Genomic DNA, 21,930 nt, shown 5'->3' on the forward strand with positions numbered 1-21,930 from the left:
CTGCAGTGCAGAGAATAGCCCCTCACAGTAACTGTGCAGCCCGAAATGTCAGCAGTGCTGAGGTTGAGAGGCCCTGGCTTAACCTAACTGGGAAGCAGGCTGTGTAAAGACTAAATTGGTGATTAAACTAGATATTGTCTTCATAGTCCACAGAGCTGTCCTGAAATGGGCTGTCAGATTTTGTGTATCTGCGCATTTCTTCGGGGGACAGAGTCCGTAGCTCTAGTCAAACTCTCTGAGGTTGGAGCCTCGAGGCCTGGGGAAGGGGTACATCGGACTCACTCCTAATGCTGTGCTACCCGCTTCCCGCTCGTGAGAATGGCTGAGCAGTGAGCTGCTGCTCCCAGGGCACACGGTCTGGTAGTGGGGGGTAGGCGAGAGCAGAAAAACCACTGAGCAGTGCTCTGGGGGGACCCAGAGATATTGGTTGAATTGGGAGATTAGGGAGGTAAATATGGGAAAGCCTTCTGAGTTCCTAAACCAAGGGATGAAACTAGGGCTTCCTGGTTGTAGTGTGGGTCTTTATACACCAGTGCCCTGGAGGCACGGATTTAATGTGACATAGTGACTAGTAGAGCAGATCAGCATGCAGGGTTCCCTGTGCTATAGTTAACATAGTAAATCTCTTAAGAAGTTGGGCAGGGTGCAGTGGCTCACGCCTGTAATCCCAGCACTTTGGGAGGCCGAGGTGGCGGATCACGAGGTCAGGAGTTCAAGACCAGCCTGACCAACAGGGTGAAACCCCATCTCTACTAAAAATACAAAAATTAGCCGGGTGTGGTGGCGCATGCCTGTAGTCCCAGCTACTCAGGAGGCTGAGGCAGGAGAATCATGTGAACCTGGGAGGCGGAGGTTGCAGCCAAGATTCTACCATTGCACTCCAGCCTGGATGACAGAGCTAGACTCTGTCTGAAAAAAAAAAACAACAACAAAAAGAAGTTGTCCACGTCACTGAGACATGCCCTGCCCTCGTCCAGAGACGTGACTGGGCAGCTTTTGCCAAGTCCTAATTGCAGAAATCATCTTCCTGCTACCCACCTCGGGGTCTTGCTTCTCCCATGGGGCATGACAAAGGCTCCTTGCTTGGCCAGGACCTCCCCACAGTGTGCACAGCAGCATGGAGTACCTAGTTTTCTCCTTTCTCTCTGTCCTGTCTTCTCCCTTCCTTACCATCTGTCCTTGTACCTTTTCTTTCCTCTTTTCTGTTCTGGAAGGGCATAGGAGTAGGAGTCAGAGGTAGGTGATTCTCGCCCCAGTCCCGTCCTTACTGACATTAGCCATGTGACCTAGTGCCAGCCTCTCACCCTCTCTGAAGTTTCCTTGTTCAGGAAGAATGTGGTGGGTGATACTGGCGGAAGGCAGAAGGATGTTGCCTTTGAGGAAGGAACAATGACACATGTGAAAGGGCTCAGCTAGTGACAGCTCCTGCCTAGCGATGCCTTCTCTGAGGCAGGCATCGATCATGCTAGATGCTTCTCGTCTCACTCTCACAGCAGGCCGATTAGGTCGGTGTTGGTGTCAGAGTCCCAAGACCACCCTCATGCTCGGGATTCACTAGCACTACTCACAGTACTCAGCATATATTTTTTAAATATATTTTTTCTTTTTGAGACAGGGTCTCACTGTGTTTCCGAGGCTGGTCTTAAACTCTTGGGCTCAAGCAATCCTGCTTCAACCTCCCAAAGTGCCGGGATGACAGGCACGAGCTGCCACGCCCACTCAGGACCCAGCAGATAGCTATACCCACAGCAAAGATCTGTCAGCAGCAGAGCAGGGCTGCCCGGCTGGGTCATAGGGAAGAAGGACAGTCTGGAGGATTCCATGAGAGGCTTTTTGGTACCTCCTCCTTCCCATGGGGAGTCACACAGAGCACACTCCTCCCCCAACAAAATGCGGCAACTTGTGTAATGTTTCTGCCCAGGAAAGCCTGTTTGAGACTCGGCACCCAGGCTTGTTATTGGGGGCACCTACACAAATTCCAGACTCCCAGGAGGGAAGCATATGTTCAGCATAAACTGTATTCTTTGTACAATGATCTAGGCACAGTTAAATAACTTTCTCATTTAAGGAACAGTGAGAACTCTTCCAAAATCCAAGTTGCCATGTGCCCAGCCTTCTGAGGCTAGCAGTCCCAGACCTGCGGTGGTAACGTGTTTCTGTACAGCATCATTCCCATTTCGTGGGTGAGGAAACAGTCCTGAGGTCACAGGCTGGGACTGGGACTGAGATCTGTTCTGATTTGCAAGCCTTTCCCGTGAGGCCTGCTGCCTCTGGAGAGTGAGCCGTCTCTCACTGCGCTCCCTCTGCCTTCCAATGATATGCTCAGGCACACGGGAGCAGTCAGAGCCTTGCTCAGGCCGGTTGCTGGGCCCTCTGTCCAGGAGCTTGCAGTCATGGCAGTGACTCTGCCTTCAAAAACATCAGGCTCCACCTCAGACCTCAGAAATGTCCCAGCAAATGTGGAGGGCCTTTTCTCATGAGGCTTAAGCCTTCTTTTTTGCTCTCCGGGCATCCTGCCCCACCATCAGGCCTGAGATCCTGAAGCACGAGATGAAGGTGTTCTTCGTGAAGTACAATGACCCTATCTACGTGAAACTGGAGAAGCTGGACATCATGATCCGCCTGGCCTCCCAGGCCAACATCGCCCAGGTCAGCAGAGTGTAATGGTCAGGGCATGGGCTTGGTGTGGGACCGTTTCACCACCACCAGACTGTGGGCTTTGGCCCAGCTGACCAGTCTTACCATTAACAGTTTATCTCATGAAGAGTGTTTAGCATGGGACATGGGGCTGCGTAAGCAAGTAAAAGAACTGATGTTTTTTTTAGGCCGGGTGCGGTGGCTCACGCCTGTAATACCAGCACTTTGGGAGGCAGAGGTGGGTGGATCATGAGGTCAGGAGATCAAGACCATCCTGGCCAACATGGTGAAACCCTGTCTCTATTAAAGATACAAAAAAATTAGCCAGGTGCGACGGTGTGCGCCTGTAGTCCCAGCTGCTAGGGAGGCTGAGACAGCAGAATGGTGTGAACCCGGGAGGCGGAGCTTACAGTGAGCTGAGATGGCGCCACTGCACTCCAGCCTGGGTGACACATCAAGACTCCGTCTCAAAAAAACAAAAAAAAAAAGGACTGATGTTTTTGTTACTAAAGAATGTTTCTTCCTGTTATTACCTGTCATCCCTTACAAAGTGGTATTGGATATGTTAGCTAGATCAACCCCAAACAAGGTTGTCCAGGCCTGCTTTCCTTTTCAGGCACCTGCCAGCTCTCTCCCTTGGGCCTTCCACCTGGAGTAGGAGGCAGAATCCCATTCTCCTAGGGAGTCTGTGTATATTCGCTGCCCAGGAGTGTTCCAGCAGATTGCCCCATCAGGTCCCCCCAACCCCTTCTTTTCTGTTTGGGCTACAGGTGTTGGCGGAACTGAAAGAGTACGCAACAGAAGTGGATGTGGACTTTGTACGGAAGGCTGTGCGTGCCATTGGACGCTGTGCCATCAAGGTGGAGGTGAGGCCCTGGGACTCTGTCCTTGGCTGGAGAAGGGAAAAGGAGCTGAAACCAGGAAACCAGTCTGATACAAGAATCTACCAGCTTGCTGGTGGTCTGGGAAGGCCTGAGGCTCATCACTGGAGCCCCCATGGCGAGCATTATGCAGATCTGGTGGGGTTCTTTCTCACTCTGTAGTATCCTTTAGGCCTTCGAGTTGCTGCAGATCAAATTAACTCATCATAATCATGGTTCTCCTGCAGCATTTGCTAAGATGCTGGGCAGCCACAAACTGGTGGACTTAGCATTCACTTCACAGAGCTCTGGGGCAAGGACATTTTTTGGCAAATATTGTCATCATTCAGCTGCCCACGTGCCTCTGTGTCCACGCGACCCGGGGCCACTCTAGACTCCTGCGTCCTAGCATTTTATCTATCCCCTTCCTTTCTCTGTCTGTGGAGATGTTCCTTGACTACTAAGCCAGATTCTCCTTAAATGGGTCCACTGGTGACTGGAGGGTCCTAGGATAGCTGGTCTCCCCCCGCCTATCCCTTTGAGGTGTGCTGTGATCTCAGCCTGTGATACTGTCCTGAGAAATCTCCCTCAGAGCAGGCCATGACAGCAGTGTGTGGAAGTAAAGGCAGAAGCAATCAGAGGTTCTGTGAGTGTTTTTGGTCACAGGAGCCCCCTTCCTGAAACAAGTAAAAAGAGAGGTGGGGTTCTACTGCGGTGTAGTCACCTTGCCCTCAGGTCCTGGCCTAAAGGAGCTCCAAGGACCCTCCTTGCTCTCAGGAGCTCTGCCTCTGGCTTCTCAGTCTCATTCCACATGTCCCTGCCATCCTAGGGCCATGATTTGGTACTGGTTCTCCCCTGTTACCTGGGGAGAGGGTTCTCCTGTTTTCCCGCTATGACAAGGAAGGTGCACCAGGAGTGACTTGGAGCCCTTGGCCAAGGTGTGGACATCAGAGGCTGTATTGGAAATGGGGTGCGGGAACCTCATCCACACTCTCCTCTTCCCATGCAGCAATCTGCGGAGCGCTGTGTGAGCACGCTGCTCGACCTCATCCAGACCAAGGTCAACTACGTGGTCCAGGAGGCCATCGTGGTCATCAAGGACATCTTCCGCAAGTACCCCAACAAGTGCGTGCCTGCCCTCCTAGGGAGAGGGCATCTGGCTCTGCCTGGGGACAGGGATGTCGGGGCGGAAAAGGAAGGAGGAGTCTCCTCTTCCTTACTTCTCTGTCACAAGCAGCATTCTCAAAAGAAACCCTTTGTTTTTTGTTTTGTCCACGTTGCCCCTCCTCTGCTCTGCAGGCCACAATAAGGGCTAACATGTGATAGATGAAACTCAGATCCCCAGGCCAGGTGTGGTGGCTTATACCTGTAATCCTAGCACTTTGGGAGGCTTTTGGCAGGTGAATTGCCTGAGGTCAGGAGTTCGAGACTAGTCTGGCCAACATGGTGAAACCCCGTTTCTACTAAAAATACAAAAAAATTAGCAAGGCATGGTGGTGTGCGCGTGTAATCCAAGCTACTTGGGAGGCTGAGGCAGGGGAATTGCTTGAACCAGGGAGGTAGAGGTTTCAGTGAGCTGAGATCGCGCCACTGCACTCCAGCCTGGGCAACAGAGCGAAACTACGTCTCAAAAAAAAAAAGAAAAAAGAAAAGAAACTCACGTCTCCTTTATCTGCCACCTTGGGGTCTTACGAGGCAGGCCCCCTTCCCTCCTGGCCCCTGCCTGGCTTCCCTGGGTTGCCTGTTCCTCAGGGCTCACATACCGACTGTGCCCTGGTCTCCCAGGTATGAGAGTGTGATTGCCACACTGTGTGAGAACCTGGACTCCCTGGATGAGCCTGAGGCCCGGGCTGCCATGATCTGGATTGTAGGCGAGTATGCAGAACGGATCGACAACGCAGACGAGCTGCTGGAGAGCTTCCTCGAGGGCTTTCATGACGAGAGCACCCAGGTGAGCCAGTGAGCCGGCCAGGGTGTGAGTCATGACTGGCAGCTCAGCCCCACTGTGGCCCACACCGCCGTGAAACCCTCCCTTCCTAATACCTCGTCAGTAGCACTGACAGACAGATGAGTGATGTGCGCTTAATGGACACCGCCCCTTTTCCTTCTCACTGCAGTACAGTCAAGTCAGGGAGACATACGAGAGTCTGTGGTGGTGTGGATAGAAGGCAGGCACAAGACAGTCTGTGGTGGTGTGGATAGAAGGCAGGCACAAGTTCTTCATTTTGTTTTAATTTCATATTCATATTTTAACAGGAAATACATTGACTTGGTTTAAAATTGATACAAAAGCATATATAGTGAAAAGTTTCCCTCTTCGTCGCTTTGCAGGCCACAAATTCTCCTAGAGGTCGCCACTGTTCTTGATGTCTTTTTTTTTTTGAGATGAAGACGAAGTCTTGCTCTGTTGCCCAGGCTGGAGTGCAGTGGTATGATCTCAGCTCACTGCCAGCTCCGCCTCCTGGGTTCATGCCATTCTCCTGCCCCAGCCTCCCGAGTAGCTGGGACTACAGGCACCCGCCACCACACCCGGCTAATTTTTTGTATTTTTATATAGACAGGGTTTCACCGTGTTCGCCAGGATGGTCTCGATCTCTTGACCTCGTGATCTGCCCGCCTCCGCCTCTGCCTCCGCCTCCCAAAGTACTGGGATTACAGGCGTGAGCCACCGCGCCCGGCCCTCTGTTCTTGATTTTTTAGGAAACTTCAGGAGATCATTTAGGAATACACCAGTAGACCCACAGACACATACACATGCACCCATCTTTCCTATACACACATACACACATCTGACATACACACATATATACAACTCATTCTTATTTTTCATGGTGCTTCTGTTCCATAGTCATGGCAAACACTGAATTAGCAAGTACTGAACCATAGCTCCTAGAGAAATACAGTGTTTGGTTTCTGTGAGCATCTAGACACAACGTTTTTGTCACCTGATCAGTTAATAACCTTTTAAAATGTGTGTTTCTGTTTAAAAACACCTTAGTTAATATATATTGTCAATTCATTGACATTGAACTCATGGCCATCGGTACTGTAATTCATGCCTGAGTGAAGCTTATCAAGCGCATGTGTTTTCTCTGAGGCTCATCACAGCCTTCTGTGCTTGGGGACACTAGGCAAGCACTTCAGCGCTAGGGAGCATTTTAAACAAGCAAATCAACAAAAAGCGCAAAAATATGAAAAACATGGCACTAAATAGGTGGTGGAAAGGATGCTTGTTTACAGGATGAGAGCTGAAACAGGAAGGCAGAGCGTTGCCTTATTTGACCTCAGCTGTGAATGTGTGTGTCGGGCAACTCGAAGTTTTCACGGTTCTGCACGTATTTGCAAATGACTGCAAAGGCGCCACGAGTCTTGGTTTGGGGGCTACAAGTAAATTTTAACAAGTAGACAGATTCCCAAACATGGATTGCTCAAGTAGTGAGAATCAACTGTATCTACATTGCCCACTCTTTTATTTCTAAACACTGCTGGTAGCATACTCTGCAAATTCAAATTGTTTAGCACCTTGCCTTTTTCTGTTACCAATACCTCCAAAGACCGTGCTCTCATTCATTTATGCTTTATTTAACCAGCCTCTCCTGGTGGGTATTTAGGTGTCCAGTCTTGTGCTCATTAAAACAGTACTGTTGAGAATAACCTGTGTAATGCACATCTGCACGCATAGCTGGAGGATACATTCATAGCAGCAGGATGCTTAGAGAAAAGGGCATGTGAGTTTGAGATTTGGGTAGCCATTGTCAGATTTCTGTTGTGGAGGTTGTGCTGGTTTTTATACTCCTGTCTCAGATGGTGGGATTGCCCTCTTCTTACCTCTGCTTTGTTTTTGCCGGTCCAATAGCTAACGGGTACCTCACTGTAGTTCCGTTTGCATTTCTGTTATGAATGAGCCTGAATGTCTGCCTTGTCATTTGTATTCCCTTTTCTCAGTTAACTGGGAACCGTGTTAGTCTGTTCGTGAGCACAGAAATTTTTGCTGCCCAACTGGGGCAGTGTAACCCTGCGGGTCCATGTGTGGGACTTAATGAGAGATCCCAGAGTCCATACCCCTCCTCTGCCCTTTCCTGGCTCAGTAACTTTATGCTTATCCCTTTAACTCTGAGCCTCAGTTTCTTCATTTGTAAAATGAGAATCATTAGATCTTCCCTCATCCTCTTGCTACAAAAGTGAAATTAGGATGCTTGGTATAATGTCCTTAACACATGCCCAGCCCATAATAAACACTCATTCATGGTAGTGTTGGTTTGGGCCAAATTGGTTTCAAAAGCAAACTAGTCCAGGCCAAAAAGGGGAGCAACTGGTTCCAGTAGCCGGCAAGTGTGGGTAGCACACTGCCTTCTGGGACTCCTGGCTGAGGGTGCTTGGATGGTGGCATTGAGCTATCTTCTGCCGTGGGTAGGCTCCCAAGAGTGGGAGCTGTAAGGAGTCAGCACTTCCAGGCTATGTCCTTACGGCACAATAACCCCCATGGAAAGAATTTTTCCCCTTCCCTCAGTAGTTCCAGCAAAAGTCCCAGGACCTATTTGCATTATCCTGAGCCAGGCACTGTGACTCTGGTTGGCGAGGTCTCTCAGGCACTAATCCCAGTCTGTGTGGACTGAAAGGGACAGAAAGAAGGGTGAGGCTCTGAAGGAAAGCCAGTGTTTCTGTTCCCAGAAGACAGAATAGATGCTGGGTGAGCAAAAACAACAGATGTCCATCCCAGAATCACAGTACTAATTCCCACCGTCACCCCCCCACCGCCACCTGCTTCCAGACTGCCTTTGCTTGCAATACCAGCCTCTTCCCGGTGTGTCAGAAGCAAAGCCTGCCTATGCTGGGTTCTGCTCCTGCAGGCAAGTCCTGCCTGGGATCACTTCGAGGATGTCCTGTAGGGCAGGGATCCCCAACCCCCCGGGCCACAGCGCAGTACCCGGTACTACCATGGCCTGTAAGGAACTGGGCTGCACAGCGGGAGATGAGTGGCAGGCAAGCAAGCATTACTGCCTCAGCTCCACCTCCTGTCAGATCAGTGTCGGCATCAGATTCTCAAAGGAGCGCAAACCCTATTATGAACTGCACAGGTGAAGGATCTAGGTTGTGCGTTCCTTATGAGAACCTAATGCCTGATGATCTGAGGTGGAGCAATTTTATCCCAAAACCATCCCCCCACCCTCGTACCCCATGTGTGGAAAAATTGTCTTCCACAAAACTGGTCCCTGGTGCCACAAAGGCTGGGAACCGCTGCTGTAGGGGTGTGCTTCTGCCCCTGTCATAGAGTCAAACTTTTGCAGCTAAGCCTGCTAAAAAGCCAGGATGAGAGAAGCTGGACAGGGAGAGGTAAGCCAAGAGTCTGGTGGTGTGAATAGAAACAGAGCTCTGAAGTGTGAGATCCAGCCTCCTCCCTGTGGTGTGGCCTGGCGCACAGTTACGTGAACTCAGCAAAGCCACTTCCTTGTCTCCAGTGCAGTTATTGCAAAGACTGCTGGACATTGTGTGTAAAGTGCCCGCTCCAGCACTCAGTTTAATGGTAGCTGTGAGGGTGTGATGTAATTCAGTAGCCTGTTCACTTTGCATCTTTTGTTCACAACACAGTTCAAAGCTGTTTTTTTTTTTTTTGAGATGGAGTCTCGCTCTGTAGCCCAGGCCGGAGTGCAGTGGCCGGATCTCAGCTCACTGCAAGCTCCGCCTCCCGAGTTCACGCCATTCTCCGGCCTCAGCCTCCCGAGTAGCTGGGACTACAGGCGCCCGCCACCTCGCCCGGCTAGTTTTTTGTATTTCTTAGTAGAGACGGGGTTTCACCGTGTTAGCCAGGATGGTCTCGATCTCCTGACCTCGTGATCCGCCCGTCTCGGCCTCCCAAAGTGCTGGGATTACAGGCTTGAGCCACCGCGCCCGGCTGTTTTAAGAATACTTGTTAGGGCCAGACGCGGTGGTTTACACCTGTAATCCCAGCACTTTGGGAGGCCGAGGCGGGTGGATCACTTGAGGTCTCGAGTTCGAGACCAGCCTGACCAAGATAGTGAAACCCCATCTCTATTAAAATACTGCGCGCCTGTAATCCCAGCTACTCAGGAGGCTGAGGCAGGAGAATCTCTTGAACCCAGGAGGCGGAGGTTGCGGTGAGCCGAGATCATGCAACTGCACTCCAGCCTGGGCAACAGACCAAGGCTCCATCTCAGAAAAAAGGAAAAAAAAGAAAACTTGTTAACTGGGTGCAGCAGCTCACTCCTGTAACCCCAGCACTTTGGGAGGCTGAGGCAGGATCTTTTGAATCCAGGAGTTCGAGGCCAAGCTAGGAAACATAGTGAGACCTCATCTCTATAAAAAAAATTAGCTGGGTGTAGTGGCACCCACCTGTGGTCCCAGCTACTTGGGAGGCCTAGGTGGGAGGATCGCTTGAGCCCGGGAGGTTTAGGCTGCAGTGAGCCAAGATCATACCAATGCACTCCAGCCTGGGCAGCAGAGCAAGACCTTGTCTCAAAAAAAAAAGAACACTTGTTGAGTGCTTGATGATTTGGAGTTTTTTGTTTGTTTGTTTTAGCGACGGACTCTCACTATGTTTTGCCCAGGCTAGCCTTGAACTCCTGGGCTCAAAGGATTCTGAATAGCTAGGACTATGGGCCTGCACCACTGCACCAGGCTTGACAATTATGGAACTCATTTTACATTGTCTTGTTGAATCTTCTCATCCTTGGCTCCTAGGCCTCTCTAGCCATGGACAGCAGACTTAGAAAGTCTTGGTCAGCAGTTGGGCATGGTGGCTCATGCCTGTAATCCCAGCACTTTGGGAGGCCGAGGTGGGTGGATCACTTGAGGTCAGGAGTTCGAGACCAGCCTGGCCAACATGGTAAAACTCATCTCCACTAAAAACACAAAAATTAGCCGGGTGTGGTGGCGTGTGCCTGTAATCCTAGCTGCTCAGGAGGCTGAGGCAGGAAAGTCACTTGAACCCAGGAGGCAGAGGTTGCAGTGAGTTGAGATCACCCCATTGCACTCCAGCTTAGGCAGGAAAGTGAGACTGCGTCTCAAAAAAAAAAAAAAATCTTGGCCAGGGTGGTATATCAGCCCAGCCTGCATCTGGCCCTGTCCTGCCATCCCATTCTGTCTGGATAGCAGGAGTAATGGCATCATTTCAGGAAGGGTGCCCTAAATATGCAGGCTAACAGCCTGAGAGTGTTGAGAGGAACTGGAATGGATTGTTGAGCCAGGGCCCTGGGCACCTGGCCAGACCACCCTCTGGCAGTACAGCCTGAGGCATACCTGACCGGAACCACAGCAGAGCTGACAGTGATGAATCATTCCAGGCATCCAGCTGACTGGGTTGGGGAGAACTTTTTCAAGAGTCCCTGTGTGATGGTAGTGGTGATAATAACTGTGATGATGACAGCTATTCCTTAGCAGAATACACAATGCTTTTTTACTGTTTTGTTTTGTTTTGTTTTGTTTTTTTGAGACAAAGTCTCACTCTTGTCCCCCATGCTGGAATGCAGTGGTGTGATCTCGGCTCACTGCAACCTCCGCCTCCCGGCTTCAAACAATTCTCCTGCCTCAGCCTCCCAAGTAGCTGGGACTACAGGCGCCCGCCACCATGCCTGGCTAATTTTTGTATTTTTAGTAGAGACAGGGTTTCACCATGTTGGCCAGGCTGGTCTTGAACTCCTGACCTCAGGTGATCCGCCTGCCTTGGCCTCCCAAAGTGCTGGGATTACAGGTGTGAGCCCCCGCGCCCGGCCGCTTCTTTTCATTTGTGGTCTCAACTCTCCATTAACTCTGTGAGATTTAATGACTGTTTTATAGATTAGGAAACTGACTCAGAGAAGCTAAATGACTTGCCCAGGGTCACCCAGCTGAGAAGTCATAGAACTGGAGTTCAAATAAGGTGTGATCTGACTCCACCTCCAAGCAAACTGCCTTAAGTTGCCATTTTTAAAGCTCACAAGAATCCTGAAGTAGGCCACACCTCTCCTTTACAGATGGGGGTAAATGGCTTCCCATTGGCTACCCAGGCAGGGGCTAGAGTCTGGAAGCCAGATGCTGGGCTGCCTCCTGCCTCGGAAACAGCCAGCCTACTGCTCCTCTGCTGCAGGCCCACATGTAACCAAATTGCAAAGACTCCGCTTCGTCCCAGAATTGGAGGACCACATGCCCTCTGTTCCGCCTGCTGCTGTCAGCCTTCCCTACACAAGTGCCCTCCTACTGGGCAGGCGTCAGAGATGCCGCCAGCACGGCTGCTGCTGGGCTTCCTGCACTGCCACTCCTGCCCTCCTGCTGCAGACCTGTCCCTGGCACAGCCCATGGGCTCCCACTGCCCCCGACTCCAGGAGCCTCAGGCTGCCCCCTTGTCCTAGGACTAGCAAAAATGAGACCGTGACTAAGGAAGGATTATATGCAAAGACTTGTTCTCGCATAGATGTCTCTTCGATCAGCAAGTATTTCTTAAGTGCCTGCTCTACACCAGGCACTAGATTGGGCAGTAATTAGTGACACGACAGTAAGCAAGACAGACATCTCTCCAGCCCACAGGGAGCTCACTGCACAGGACAGCCAGCAACTGGTGGTGCTGTGAGGGGATGGAAGAGGCTGCAGAAGCATGGGGGGTCTGAAGGTGGGGTTGGCATGAGATCTGAAGGGTAAGGAGGTGTTGGCCAGGATGAGGGCAGCTTTAGGTATGTCCAGGTATGCAGCAGGGGCCAGTGGAGGGCCACCAGGAATGGTTCCCACCCTCTGGTAGAAGCACAGGTTCTTGATGGCAGGCTCTGTGGGCCCTGCTGCCCCAGTCCCCTGGGACTCCATGGGACTGTCGCCACTTGTTGACAGGTAGTCCCAATAAGAAGCATACCAGCCACACATGAGCTTCTCATAGTCCTGTGAAGTCTAGAGCTCCAACAGGTTTCTAGAACCCTAGGGCTGGGCAGCGGCCCCTGGCCTGCTTGGGTTTGCCGAATAGTCCAGTGCTCAGCTCCTTCCTGAGTGAGTGATGCCAAGGTCTGGCTGCTCAGCGGCACCAACACCTGTGGCGGCCCTTTGCGTGTGTGCCGTGACAGCCCCAAACCTAGAAGAGCTGTGCTTGGCTTCCAGGGACTTTGAACACCCTTTTCCTCTTCAAGCCTTTTTGGTCTCCCGCTGTCCCCATGTGAGGCCCACCTTCCTCCTCGCCACCGCTGTTCCCTCCCTGCAGGTCCAGCTGCAGCTGCTGACAGGCATCGTGAAACTCTTTCTGAAGAAGCCAACAGAGACCCAGGAGCTGGTGCAGCAGGTCCTCAGTTTGGCCACTCAGGTGGGTGCCCCAACTGCCCCACTGTGCCCAGCAGAACCCTCACTCAAGCAGGGGAACTTTTGTCCCAGGAACTAGACCTGGAAGCCAGGCCCACTCCTGAGACAGGTATCCTGTGGGTGGGACTGGCTTCCAGCCCCAGAGTAACCCAAGCTCCCTGCCTTCAGGGAGCTTAGAACACAAAGTGCAGTGAGGTCAAGTAGTGAAGTTGAGACAAACTAGACAGAGGAGGAGAGCCTGCGGAAGCCTGAGGGTGTGCGTTGGGGGCAGGAAGGGCAGGCCACAGTGGGCAGTTGGGAGTAGAGACAGGCATAGCCAGGCTGGAGTAGAGCACCATGGAGAATGAGCCCGGTGCCGGGGTATGGCCCTGTAGGTGGTGTAGGGGCAGGCTCATGGGAGTGCTGTCCCCATTGGCCAGCCCTGTGCCACACCTGGCTCATGGCTACAGGAAAACCTCCTCCCTTCTCACCTGGCTGCTCTAAGTTTCACGGGCTTCTCCTCACCCCCACAAGGACTCAGATAACCCGGACCTGCGGGACCGTGGCTACATCTACTGGCGATTGCTTTCCACGGACCCGGTGGCAGCCAAGGAGGTGGTGTTGGCTGAGAAGCCACTCATCTCTGAAGAGACGGACCTCATCGAGCCCACACTGCTGGACGAGCTTATCTGCTACATCGGCACACTGGCCTCTGTCTACCATAAGCCTCCCAGTGCCTTTGTGGAGGGGGGCCGGGGCGTCGTGCACAAGAGCCTACCACCCCGCACGGCCTCGTGAGTGAGACTGGCCAGTAGGCCTGAGCCTCCACACCTGCTTTCCCAGTTCAGCAGCACAGGCACTCAGGCCTGGTGTGTTGTCCCCTGGCAAGGCCTGAGTCTGAGGAAAACTGACAACCTTTTCTCAGCTATTTATTGTACTTGAGGTATTTGCTAGATGACCTCATTCCATCCTAACAACAGCTCTGAGAGCAAATGTCCCCATTCTTCAGGTGGGAACAAGAGACAAGGCGAGCTTGAGGGACTGGTCCAGGATCTCACAACTAGCAGAGCTGGGACTCAGACCAGTTCTGTCTCATTCCAGAGCCCTGTCCGTGCCTCCTCCTCTGCTTTTCCCAGGTGGTTGGTGTGACCTGGTGGCACCATCCTAGGGCACTGGCTTCCAGTTTTCTCCTTGGCATGGGCTGAGGGCTAGAAGCAGGCGGCCCTCTCCCTTCACTCATCCTCACGGACGGCCTGAAAGATGGACCTGCTGTGGGAATGGGGAAGCAGTGGGGCCGTGTGGACAGCCCTGTCGGGGACAGGGAGGAGACTCAGTGCCTGTCCTGAGGGAGGTGCCTGGAGGCTGGGGTCTCTTTGACCTTCCTGAGACATCCTGATGCCTCTGCCCTACTGACCTTCTCTCCCTTCTGTGTCCCGGCAGGAGTGAGAGTGCAGAGAGCCCTGAGACAGCCCCTGCCGGAGCACCTCCTGGGGAGCAGCCAGATGTCATCCCCGCCCAGGGCGACCTGCTGGGTGACCTCCTCAACCTGGACCTCGGCCCCCCAGTGAGCGGCCCACCCCTGACCACCTCCTCAGTGCAGATGGGAGCTGTGGACCTTCTTGGCGGTGGCCTTGACAGCCTGGTATGTCATGGGTGCCCTCTGGATGATGTTGATAATGATCCTCAGAGGAGCAGTCACTGAACGCCCCTCCATGCCAGGCACCAGCTGAGTGCCTCAGGTACATTATATTGAGCTCTTACCATTTACCCTCGGAGGTGATTGTGTAGCTCCCTACTTATGATGAGAAAACCAAGGTTTAGAGAGGCCAGGCAGCCTTCCCTCCAAGGTCGCCCAGCCCCTGAGTGGCACACAGGATTCCACTCCCTTGTTGGACCTTCGAGTCCCAGGAGATCCTGGGCAGGGAGGCCCATCCTAGCCCTTGCCCTGATCCTGGCATCATAGTCACTTTTGCCCTGTTAGGCTAGGGTGTTCCTAGCTTTGAGGAATCAGACTTGTGTCCACTTAGCTTCATGCTGCCCCAGCTGGGAACAGAAGCCCAGCCAGGCCTATTTGAGAGGGCATGGGAGGCCGGGGAGAGAGGGGAATGGGAAGACAGTAGGGAGGGGAGTGGTGAGACTAATGTGGGTATCTCCCTGGGGCTTCCTCAGGCAACTGGCAGGGCCAGGTGCTGGGGGTGGCTGAGCCTCTTCATTTGACTGTGCTTGACTCAGGTCCGCACGGTGGCAGCATGGGGGCAGGAGACTCGCGATCAGCGCTGCTAGGGTGAGGCAGGAAGGGCTGTGGTACAGAACGGGTGCTGGGGTAGATGTGTGGGGTAGTGCCTTTCATAGAGACAGGGTCTGGGCCTCTCATAGGCCCCGACACAGCCTCACACCACTCTCCTCTCGGATGGAGCTACTGTTAACTAATCTCCTCCCTCTTTCCCTTCTCTCTCTTGTTCCTCTGTCTTCCTTCCTGGCTTTTTCTCTCTGCATGTGGCTGCCTGTTCTCTTCACCTGCCTGCTTCTGCTTGGAGATGGGGGATGAGCCTGAAGGGGTATGGTTCAACCCTTGCGTCACCCAGCCTTCATCCTTGCTCCTCCCGAAAGCGCTGGCCCAGCATCCCAAGGGGCGGGTGATGTCAAAGCAGTCCCCGCCGGCTGAGCCCCTGCCTTGGTCCAGCGTCCTGGCAGTCTCTGTCTTGACCAGCTGGCATCTGGCTACCACTGGGCCCCATAGCCATGGATTCTTGCCCAGTCCTCACCACCCCATGACGCGTCACCTTGTCATCCCAGGGATTGCCAGCCCTCAGTCCCACAACCCCTCTCTAATGTCCTGGAGGGAGAGCACCCGTCTGCATAGCAGGTCTCCACCCAGCCGTGTGTCTTGGGACCTCCTTTTATCCATGGGCTGAGTGTCAATTTGGGAGTGTCCCCAGCCCTTTCCCAGAGGTTACTCCTAAGGCTCAAGGCTTACAGGGCACGGGAGGGCTCAGCCTCTCTACTCCACCCACCTCTCTCTGTCTTGTTTCTGTAATTTAGAGTTGATATGGAGGCTGTCCTGCCCCCCACCCCCAGTGTATTCTAAAGAGCCAGGTGGCTCTACTCATTCCCAGCCCTTGATGTCCTTGCCTCTTGATGCCTGCCTCTGACTCTTTCCCTCCCTTTCCAGATTGGGGGCACCAATTTCGTGGCACCTCCAACAGCAGCAGTACCAGCCAGTCTTGGAGCACCCATCGGCAGTGGCCTGAGTGACCTCTTTGACCTAACCAGTGGCGTGGGCACCCTGTCAGGATCATATGTAGCCCCCAAAGCAGTAAGTCACTTGTCTTCTCTTTTGGCAGGAGCAGAGAGAAGTTATAGAGACTGGCATGTGGGCTCCTTTAAATGGCCTCGGCTGTGGAATTGGCTCAGGCCAGCGCTGATGAGGGAAGCTGGGGGCCACGGGGGCACCGAGGAAAAGGAGCTAAGTCAGGCTTGGTGGATGCTAGGCAGGCTTTCCGGAGGAGTCGCAGGACCTCATTAGCTGAACAGAAGCGGGTAGGGGCTCCAGACCAAGGGAACAGCCTGTGGTAAGGCCTGGAGGGAAGGGAGACCCTGGCCTCTGTCAGGGAATCAGCAGAGGCCTGTCAGGTGGGAGCAGTAGTTCTCAGTGCCATCAGACCCAGCACCCCTTAGTCATCATCGACATTTTACATTGTCACTGTTCCTCTCCTTAAATGCAATTGGTGGGCTGTGTAACCTACCTACACACAGCATTCCAAAAATACTCAGATGCTTTCACTGCATGGAGGAGACATAAAAGGAAGAGAATACAAGTGTATGTATCAATGTTATAAGCGTCTGGGCACGCCTGCCCACTCACCCTGGAAGATATGAAGTTGCCAGGTGTTTGCTGCAGGGCAAAGTCACTGTGACTGTGGCAACCACAGTCTGGGTGTTTGTAGCCTGGACCCCATGAGTGGTTTGGCCAGTGGTGCCATTTGTTTCTGAAGTGGTCGCTGACTCCCACTAAGGTTCGGAGTAAGATAAACAACAGGCTTCCCTTGATTTTCCTGAGAATTGTGTTCCTGGAAGTCTCAGGATATGTTGAAACCATGCAGAAAATACTGGAAGGATGCAGGACAGTTGCTTGTTGTGGGGTGGTTGTCCCCATGGTAGGACGTCCAGCATCCCTGACTCCAGCCCACTATGTTATGCCACCTGAAGATGCCCACTGTGCCACCTAGGGCACACCCCCAAGACTCCTGGCTAGACTAGGGATCAGCAAAGGAAGAAGCTGGCAAGGCTGGTGGGCCAGGCTGAGCGTTTCTTCTTGATCCTGGCACAGCCGGAGGCTTTGGAAAGTTTTAAGCAAAAATATGAACCAGTCTGATTTGCACTTGAGAAAGATGGCTGTGTGTGCAGGGAAGGGGTGGGACAGAAGCACCGGCCCCAGGGGATTCTGCGGCAGGGAGGAGGAGTGCTGCGGCAGCTGGACCATGAGGGCTCTTGTGGGTGGAAGCAGTGGCCAGACTTGAGAGCTCCCTGGGAGGGAGGAGCGGGGCTGAGGGAAGGATAGCTGAGTTCAGGGTGTGAGAACATGTGGGCTGGCACTGAGGAGAGCTCAGTGTGGGCCATGTTGTCAGTGTCAAGGAAGTTGCCAGAGGGGACCAACCTGGCCTGATCCCCTCACCACACTCAGATCAGAAGTTGTGTTTGCCAGAGCCCCCCTCTCTCTTCTGAGGTCTCTGCTCCAAAACAGGATACAGTTGGGGGTCGGGGCAGTGACAGCTCTGTCATGACTAGGGAGCCATGAGCCCCCACCTCCCTACCCCCTGAGCTGGCTTTCCCCACCATATGCCAGCTGCACCTGCAGTGGTGGTGACTGGAGGCCCTGGCAGGGTCTGGGCACTGAGAGGTCCACAGCAGATAGCAGCTCTGACACTAGTAGCCACACACTTCCTTGCAGGGATGGCACAGCATTCCACAGCCACCGCCAGCACGTCCTCCTCCCAGCAGCCCTTTGTGGCTCTTCCTCCTATTTCGTGGTTGAGAAATCCAAGTGCTTTTGCCTAAGGTCACATAGCTGGTGACAGAGTCTGGAAGTGAAAGCAAGTGACACTAAAGCCTCTGCTCCAGACCCCTACATGATGGTGGCCCCACAGAGCGTGAGAACAACCTCTGCCCCTGCCTTCATGCGTGGGGTGTCAGGGCCAGCAGGGCCAAGGGAACGTAGGATCATGGCATAGCGTACAGCATGTGCAGTTGACTTACTACCTGGATTGGCTGCACCAAGGCATGAGGCCAGAAGCCCAATATCACAGGCACACAAAGCAGGACTAAGGGACAGAGAACAGCAAAGACTCCTGTAACCCTGTGCGTGCCAGCCTTTGCCAGGCACTGCAGAGCTGCCAGGAAAAGAAAGCCTGGAGCTGGCACTAGGCTTGTGAGTTCATCATTTATTTATTTATTTATTTATTTATTTATTTATTTATTTATTTATTTATTTTTTCAAGACAGAGTTTTGCTCTTGTCACCCAGCCAGGAGTGCAATGGTGCAATCTCAGCTCACTGCAACCTCTGCCTCTGGGGTTCAAGTGATTCTCCTGCCTCAGCCTCCCGAGTAACTGGGATTACAGGTGCCCGCCACCATGCCTGGCTAAGTTTTTGTATTTTTAGTAGAGACGAGGTTTCACCCTGTTGACCAGGCTGGTCTTGAACTCCTGACCTCAGGTGATCCACCTGCCTCGGCCTCCCAAAGTGCTGGGATTACAGGTGTGAGCCATGGTGCCCAGCCATGTGTTTGTCTTACCAGTGTTATCCCTGCTTTGTCTTCCTGAAGGGTCAGATGAGTGTATCCAGCAGAGCATGCTGGAAAGGAGAGGGGAGGGGATCTCCTAGTCAGAAGTCATCAGGCCAGGCTACCTGGAGGAGGAGTTTTTCTGCCCCGGGCAGGACTTTCCCCACTGCCTCAGTCATGGGAGGGTTCTAGGGTGTGGGTGCCCTCTCCCTTCAGAATCAGTTGGTAGGTATCCACATCTTCCTAACAGTGCTGTGGCCACCTGGAATTGTTCATTCCTCACGCATTTCCACACCCTGCCTAGGGGGTTAAAGACATTGGCCAGGTCAGGCGCGGTGGCTCATGCCTGTAATCCCAGCACTTTAGGAGGCTGAGGTGGGCGGATCACGAGGTCAGGAGATCGAGACCATCCTGGCTAACACGGTGAAACCCCATCTCTACTAAAAATGCAAAAATTAGCCGGGCGTGATGGCAGGTGCCTGTAGTCCCAGGTACTGGGGAGGCTGAGGCAGGAGGATCGCGTGAACCCGGCAGGCGGAGCTTGCAGTGAGCCAAGATGGTACCACTGCACTCCAGCCTGGGTGACAGAGCGAGACTGTGTCTCAAAAAAAAAAAAAAAAGACTTTGGCCAACCCTGCTGGTCTAAGGGAATGAGGCTGTCTGTGTATAAGAACTTTTGAGTTCCTCACCATTTGGCTCAGCTGGTGGTGACAGTTCATTGGTTCATCCAGTAAAGACTGAAGATTGTTCTGTTAGGACCTGTGTGAGACACCATGAACCCACAGTGACCAAGAGCAGTGCGATCCCCATCCCCAGCCATGGGCGACTGAGAGAGGGCCAGGGGAAAGGAGGCCTGACAGGGGCCCCGGGGTAGTCATCCATGAGGGAGCCATGCCCCCAGTCAGGTCCAGCTGGCCTCTGTGTACTCTCTCAGCCACCGTGGCACAGCTGAGAACCAAAGCAGGGTACTTTCTGTCCTCACAGATCTGTCCAGGGGGCACAAAGGGTGCTCAGGGTTAACCGAGCAGGATTGGGGTGGGGAGGCGCTTTCAAAGCAGAGGGAACAGCCGGTGTGAGGTCCCAGGGGCAGGGGCAGGGGCAAGCCTGGGGAGCAGATGGGCACCAGGCTGTGGAGGCCAAGGCCCGAGGACGCCACTGCAGGATTGGAAGGGGTTTCTTAGGGTGCCATGATCAGATCTGCATGTCACAAGATAACGTCAGCTGCTGTGGAAAGGGGGAGAGGGTGGAAATGGGGCGCCACCTGGCAGCTGCTGTCTCACCTGGGGAAATCTGGTGGCAGCTTAGATGCTGGTGGCACCTCTGGAGATGAAGAGAAATGGAGGCCCTGGAGGAAGATGTAGGAGGTGGCCTCCACAGGACTTGGGTTGTGTGACTGCCGCGAGGGGGTTAGGGTGGGGCGGGGGCACTGTGCCTGATGTTTCTGTGGTTTCTGGCACTGGCAACCTGAGAGACAGTGGGACGTTTGTTGGCACTGAGTGCACTTGCAGAAGCTGTCAGTGGGGTCTAAGCCTTTTGACCTCAAGGGGCCTGTGAGCTGTCCGTGGGAGAGTAACCGCCTGAGAGGCGTTTGTGAGTCCACAGGATGCCACTGGCGGATGTCTTCCATGGCAGGGCTCTAACTCATGCTGTTTGCTCAGCAAACACTCCCCGAACGCTGGTTTCACACCAGGCTCTGAGCCAAAGGTGGTAAAGACAGAAAAACAGAGCCTTTCCCTCAGCAAGCTCTCTGAGTACAGGGGAGACAGACACAAGGTCATATTTATCTGCCATAACATCACTGGGGCGAGGGAGCCTGGGGGCAGGGTTCCAGGAGGAGGTGGTTCTTGAGCTGAGACTCGAATGACAAGGGCAGCCAAGCATCGGAAGGCCTGCCAGGCAAGGGGTCCTCTTAGGTACTATCCTTGGTCAGACCAGTTGCTGCAGCTGAAGGCCAGCCCTGCCTCCTGCAAGGGAGGACAGGCGGTGACGGCCAGGAAGGCCCAGGCTCTGGCCGAGGCCCAGGATGCCATTGGGCACTGAGCTCTGTCCTTAGCTCATGGCATCCCTTATCCCTACTTCCCAAGTGATCCCTCCATTGCCCTCTGAGGACTCAACATCAGCCCTGGAGCCGAAGCACCTCCCCAGCCCGAGCTGCTCCAAGAGGCAGCCACATCGTGGCCATGACCCTAGGTGCGACATGGGATTGTTCTGTTCCCAATACGTATCTGGTCATCCCCTAGCAGTAAAGGTTGGGGTGCTGGATCTGGGAGGCCCCTGCAGGAGAGAGAGAGAAAAAGCACTGTCAGGTGGGCTGTTGAGTTTGGGCTGGGGGAAGAGGCACCCACCCGCTGCACCCTTTTCCCTGCAGGTCTGGCTCCCAGCCATGAAGGCCAAGGGGCTGGAGATCTCGGGCACCTTCACCCGCCAGGTGGGCTCCATCTCCATGGACCTGCAGCTGACCAACAAGGCCTTGCAGGTCATGACCGACTTTGCCATCCAGTTCAACCGCAACAGGTGAGCTCCCTGAGGCCAACTCACCTCTCAAGGGGAGGCTTGTGAGAGAATCCAACTTGGAATCTGCTCTGGGGACTGCAGGCAGCGGTGGGGCCGCACGGGGGAGGGCAGTGGCCCTTTTCTGGAGGATGTTCCCCACTACCCCTTGGGCCAAAACTCCCTGAAGCACTGGGTTTTGTTTGTTTCTTTTCTTTTGGAGATAGTCTCGCTCTGTCACACAGGCTGGAGTGCAGTGGTGCCGTCTCGGCTCACTGCGGCCTCCACCTCCCAGGTTCAAGCAGTTCTCCTGCCTCAGCCTCCCGAGTAGCTGGGATTACAGGTGCCTGCCACCATGCCTGGCTAATTTTTTGTATTTTTAGTAGAGATGGGGTTTCACCATGTTGCCCAGGCTGGTCTCGAACTCCTGAGCTCAGGCAATCCGCCCACCTCGACCTCCCAAAGTGCTGGGGTTATAGGTGTGAGCCCCCGTGCTCAGCCAAGCAGTGGGATTTCTACCCCTAAGTAGAATATGGACTCCAAAGTACCAGGCAGAGTGGGGAGGGATGTCTTTCGTTTTCGTTTTTCTTTTTTTTTTTTTTTGAGATGGCCTCAGTGTATTTATTGCCCAGGCTGGTCTTGAACCCTTGGGCTCAAGCGATCCTCCTGCCTCAGCCTCCTGGGTCACTGGGACTACAGGTGCACGATACCACACCTGGCCCCCCTTATTTTTGCCTCCACTGTCCAAAGGAGTGTTTTACAGACAGAAACCCCCTGCTCCAGCTGAGGAGCCCACCTCTGGCAAACACCCCACATAGGAGGGGCCTGTCTTAGGGACCAGCTCTTAGAAGGCTGGTGGGGAGTGGGCCTGTCTGCCAGCCTCCCCATTGTGGCAGAGGATTAAAGTATCAG

General features: G+C 53.6%; 1 protein-coding gene across 6 annotated transcripts in view; it reads left to right on the forward strand.

Moving 5' to 3' along the window:
- The window catches only part of AP1B1 (adaptor related protein complex 1 subunit beta 1), a 64,304-nt gene that overhangs the window by 36,718 nt on the left and 5,656 nt on the right, over positions 1–21,930 (forward strand). For 3 of the 6 annotated variants that reach the window (XM_025399844.1, XM_025399845.1, XM_025399841.1), the window contains exons 8-16: positions 2,529–2,649; positions 3,408–3,503; positions 4,507–4,622; positions 5,283–5,448; positions 12,673–12,771; positions 13,281–13,540; positions 14,187–14,388; positions 15,919–16,062; positions 20,897–21,042. In XM_025399844.1, the coding sequence (XP_025255629.1) occupies positions 2,529–2,649; positions 3,408–3,503; positions 4,507–4,622; positions 5,283–5,448; positions 12,673–12,771; positions 13,281–13,540; positions 14,187–14,388; positions 15,919–16,062; positions 20,897–21,042 (1,350 nt within the window). Of the gene's footprint in view, positions 1–2,528; positions 2,650–3,407; positions 3,504–4,506; positions 4,623–5,282; positions 5,449–12,672; positions 12,772–13,280; positions 13,541–14,186; positions 14,389–15,283; positions 15,305–15,918; positions 16,063–20,896; positions 21,043–21,930 lie in introns of all 6 variants that reach the window. The other 3 variants (XM_025399842.1, XM_025399843.1, XM_025399846.1) reach the window with 2 other exon arrangements.

Source organism: Theropithecus gelada, chromosome 10, assembly GCF_003255815.1.
Source record: "Theropithecus gelada isolate Dixy chromosome 10, Tgel_1.0, whole genome shotgun sequence".
NCBI classification, from domain to species: domain Eukaryota; kingdom Metazoa; phylum Chordata; class Mammalia; order Primates; family Cercopithecidae; genus Theropithecus; species Theropithecus gelada.